The 4,213-nt window shown below is 48.4% G+C and overlaps 1 protein-coding gene across 1 annotated transcript in view; it reads left to right on the top strand.

Annotated features, from left to right (window-relative positions):
- Window positions 1-2,521, top strand: part of BCL2L10 (BCL2 like 10) — a 3,743-nt gene extending 1,222 nt beyond the window's left edge. Inside the window, exon 2 of the mRNA XM_015639475.1 lies at window positions 1,356-2,521. Within this exon, the coding sequence (XP_015494961.1) occupies window positions 1,356-1,487 (132 nt within the window). The 3' untranslated portion in view covers window positions 1,488-2,521. The remainder of the gene's footprint in view (window positions 1-1,355) is intronic.
- Window positions 2,522-4,213: the final 1,692 nt, after the last annotated feature.

Here is a 4,213-nt window from a genome sequence, read left to right on the forward strand (position 1 = left end):
GTGTCCCCAGCGCTGCTGGCCATCGGCACACGCTCTGGGTGTCCCCAGCGCTGCTGGCCATCGGCACACGGGTGGGTAGGCGCTGGGCCATTGGGGTGCTTGCGGGTACCCGGTGCTGCGGCGCAGTCAGATCCCGTTGGGATGTAGCCTCCCGATACCGCAGGAGTGATGCTGCTGGGTGAAGGAGTGAGATTTGCCTTCCCGTCGTGTCCACAGCCAGGGGATTTCAGCGAGCAGGCTGGCACAGGTGCTTTCCAGGTGCGAGCACAAACCTGTGCTTGTTCTTAAGTACATCTGTGTATTAAGGCACCCACCCTCCAGACCTGCGGCTCTTGTTCCTGTCTGTGCCAGAGCCGGTCGGGTTGGGCCTGGGGAGGAAGATGTGGGCATTTTGCCCCTCGAGATGCATGCTTGAAGGTACAGCTTTTAAGGCGTCGGTGCCTGTGTTTCTGAACAAAATGTCAGCTATCCCACAGAGCTGCTCGTTTCCTATTTCCAGTCCTAGTGGAATACTTTATGTCAGTACAAATAAGCACTAAAAATAGAAAGGAGGGGAAGTAGCCACTGGTTTCGTTGACTTTTCCAGAGACCAAAATGAATTTGGTTTTCCAGTGGTCACTGGTCCATCTGGCCACTCAGAACAGTGTGGTGGTTGGCTGCAGCATACACTGTCACTTGGCAAAATCTGCAAAATCATATTGCCTATTCTCACAAATCAAAGTGTAAAGAACAAAGTTCCGGAAGAAATTAAGAGTATAACTTGTTTACATAGACATCTGCGGAGCAGAGTTCAAACACGACCATCTGGAGTTGTATTGCTGCCACTTCTGATTATCACAATGATCTGGGAGAGCAGCTGCCAGCTTTGCTCTGTCATAGGTCAGCTCTGAGCAGTGTCCACCCGGCCCTTCCAAGAGACTGTGTAATCAATCCCACGTCCACCGAGATGGGACTGGCTTTGGGCTCTTGTCTTAAAAGTGGAAATTTCCATATCCTGTGTTTTAGATGCTTTCTGAAACTTAAATTAGGAGGAACAATGCTGGCAGTTTCCATCAGAAACTTGCCTAAAAGGGGCAAAAGTATGTAATGACACATTGAGCATCTCAGTAGGAAGTGTTCCAACTGTCTGTGGAGGGAAGTATACAAACACTTGTAGCTACTCCTTTCAGTTGCCTTGTGCAAAGGCTCTCACAAATGATTTTGCCTGTGCCCAAGGCAGTGGGTTTAGACTTTGATGATTGAAATAGAGACTTCTGCAGCTGATGGAGGCTGAGCTGGGAGGATGAAACTGTGCTCAAAGGCTTGTTAAAGAAATGAAGTGCAAGCTAAGCGACTCAATGTCCTTTCTGTTGCAGGATGGCTTCTGTCGCTTCTTCGGCAGACACGGCTCGGAGGCGGCCGAGCAGAGCAGCACCATCGGCAATGCCATCGTGGCAGCTGCGGCGGGCATCGGCATGGCAGGATTGGCTTTTCTCTTGGTGCGGTAGGCCCACCAACGGATCTTGCCGTGGGAAAGTACTCTCAAAACTGACAATTTACCAGATTTCACTTTATTTTCTATAGAACAGACCCTCTAAGAAGAAGTCTATATTTTTAAACTGGCACAGAGAACTGCCTCACCTTGGCTATAAACTGCTTTACTCGCTACCCAGTAACAGCACAAACAAATGTGTACTAGAGCACTATTTGTGCATCTTCAAAACCTGTTGTCTCCAAACATCCTCTGGACTTTCTCTTTTGAAGGTGTAACCTAAACTTTAGCATGGTTCATGTACTGTAACTTCTGAGTGCTTGATGTTATGCTAGGAAAACATTATGGTGGGCTTGCTACTAAACCCCTCTGTTCAAGACGTCTTATTTACGTGGAGGCAAGTCTTGGAACCCGCGTTCATTAATGCTGTAAAGTGAGCGAACATTGACTGTGATCTAACGTGGTTTATGGCTTCAAACGTGGTGCACAGCACTTGTAATCAAAAGGCAACTCATTTGTTGATTTAGAGCAATTCGTGCCTGTGATGCAAGAAGCATTAGGGCTTAATGTAACATAAGGCTGAATTCATTACACTACAAGAAGGTAAGTATTGATACAGGACAGTAATGGCTGCAGTACTGGTTCCTACTGAAAGGATAAGAATTTAAATATTAAACCTTAATTGGTATATTGAAATCCAGTGAAGGCTGGAATTTCTCTGGATTTCCCTTACAAAGTGAGAATTTCCATATATCTTAATATATTTTTGAAGTATTTATCACTGTATAATACTTGTAGCCATGACATCTTTATTTTTGTTTAAAACTTAATGCTGGTTCTTGTCACTCTAGTGCGTATCAAACGTTGTCTTGTTTGAGTAATATTTCACTCTGTTTTCAAAATGCTGTGTATTTCTTTCAATGGTTGTACAAATTGCCTTATGTTTCTGGTAGCTTTTTAATAATGTTCCTGGGTTACTCACAGCGTGTATAATTTTGCTATGGTGATTTCAAAGGTGAATAAATGTTTAAGTATTTTTATTTTAAAAAACCTTTCTGATTATTAGATCGGCTGTGTGCTGATGCTCAGACAGTGAGTGTTTTGATGGTTACCTGGATCTATCAGCTTATATTCACTGTACTGCTGGTGCTTTGACCTGAGATGAGGACTTGTGCAGCACCAGAGCAGTTTGATACCAGTCTTCAATGCATCCCTGCAGTCCCAACTAGAGCTAACACAGCCTGAGGGGAAAACCCCACCCTGAAGGTCCATCCTCACCCTGGTAACTGGAAACAGCCTGGTGCTTTTGTAGGCCAGAGCTTTCCAAAGTTTACTAACATAGCTGGGTGCAGTCAGGCTCCTTCAAGAGCTGCTCCTGCTTGTAGAGAATGACAGAGCTCTTGTTTCTTCCCTGCCAAGACTTGCTGCTGCCCCTCTCACACATGCATGCTTTTTTACTGAAACTGAAGTTTCTGATACATGTTACGATGACAACTGTGCGATGTGTCGGTGGAATTCAACCTTCTTGGATTAGTCCTACTGAGCAGCTGTAATTGTTGAGGATGTTGGGCTTTACTCTTTTAAGAGGTCTTATGCCCCTGTCTCCACGCTGGGGGCTCTGATGCCTGGTAAATGCTGCAAGTGCATTGTTCAGCCTCCCTCCCCGGCTGCCTGTGGGCCCCCAGCTCTGCCCTTTGAGAGGTTCCCCTTGGTGGGAAGAGCACCTGGTGGGCAGCCGACTTCCTCTTGGGAAAGCTCAGCCTGGCAGCCAGGTCAGCATCACCGTGCCTGGCAGTGGCCACCCTGCTTCTCCTTCTGCTGCCACTGGGTCCTGGGGCAGGCGTGCGGTGGCCACGGGCTCGCTGGACAGAGCAGCCTTGTGCTGGCTGGCCACAGATGTGGGGAGAAGGACAAAAAGGGACATTCAGGGACGGGAAGTCCCGCGGAGGCAGGAAGGAGCTGGTGGTCCTCCCCCTCATGCTGCTGGCTCTGAATAAACGTCTGCTTGTTCTCCAGCTTCCAGTTCTCTAAACTCCAGCTTGCCCCCTCGCAGCAGAAGGATTGGGAGTCTGTGGGGCAGGCCTGTGCTCAGTTCCTCTCCCAAGTCCCTGCAGGGATGACGCCTGCGTGTGGCAGCTGAGTGCTCTGGGCTGAGCCCGAAGCTTTGTCCGCAGTGGGAGTCAGCTGGTTGGCCCTGGGAACTGAAAGTAGTTTCTAAAATGGGATGCTTAGGGATATATGATGAAAAGCATGGGGAATGACAGGGCAAGAAATGCTCTAAACAGAGGTCAAATGTCTCTCCTGTGCCAAACAGAACAAAGATAAAATATCTGTATCTTGATTTTCAGTGTAATCTGATCTGGCAGGCCCCACAAAAACAATAGCAGAGAGGATATTTATGCTGGCTTTTACAGTGTGCTCTGGAAGAGTGAAAAAAACCCCAACAAGCCCAGCCTGGAAATGTCCTTTAACCAAAGTCACAGCAGCTTTTGGTGCAAACCTGACCTGTCCAGGTGCAGCTTGAAGAGCATCTTCTGGTCTGTCTTGGCCCGGGAGAAGCTGGGAGTGGGCTTTCTAAGAGCCAGGAAAGCTGCAAGGCTGAGTCAGAAGGCTGCAGTGCAGCTCTGCAGTGGGTGACAATACTGCCTGGAGCCAGGCTGTTCTGGTGCCTGCTGGGAGCCTGTGCTCAGTCCCCTGAGAGCAGGGGGCACAGCCCAGGCTGTGGAACCTGGCACAAGGGGT

The sequence above is a fragment of the Parus major genome, chromosome 10, assembly GCF_001522545.3.
Source record: "Parus major isolate Abel chromosome 10, Parus_major1.1, whole genome shotgun sequence".
Classification (NCBI taxonomy): domain Eukaryota; kingdom Metazoa; phylum Chordata; class Aves; order Passeriformes; family Paridae; genus Parus; species Parus major.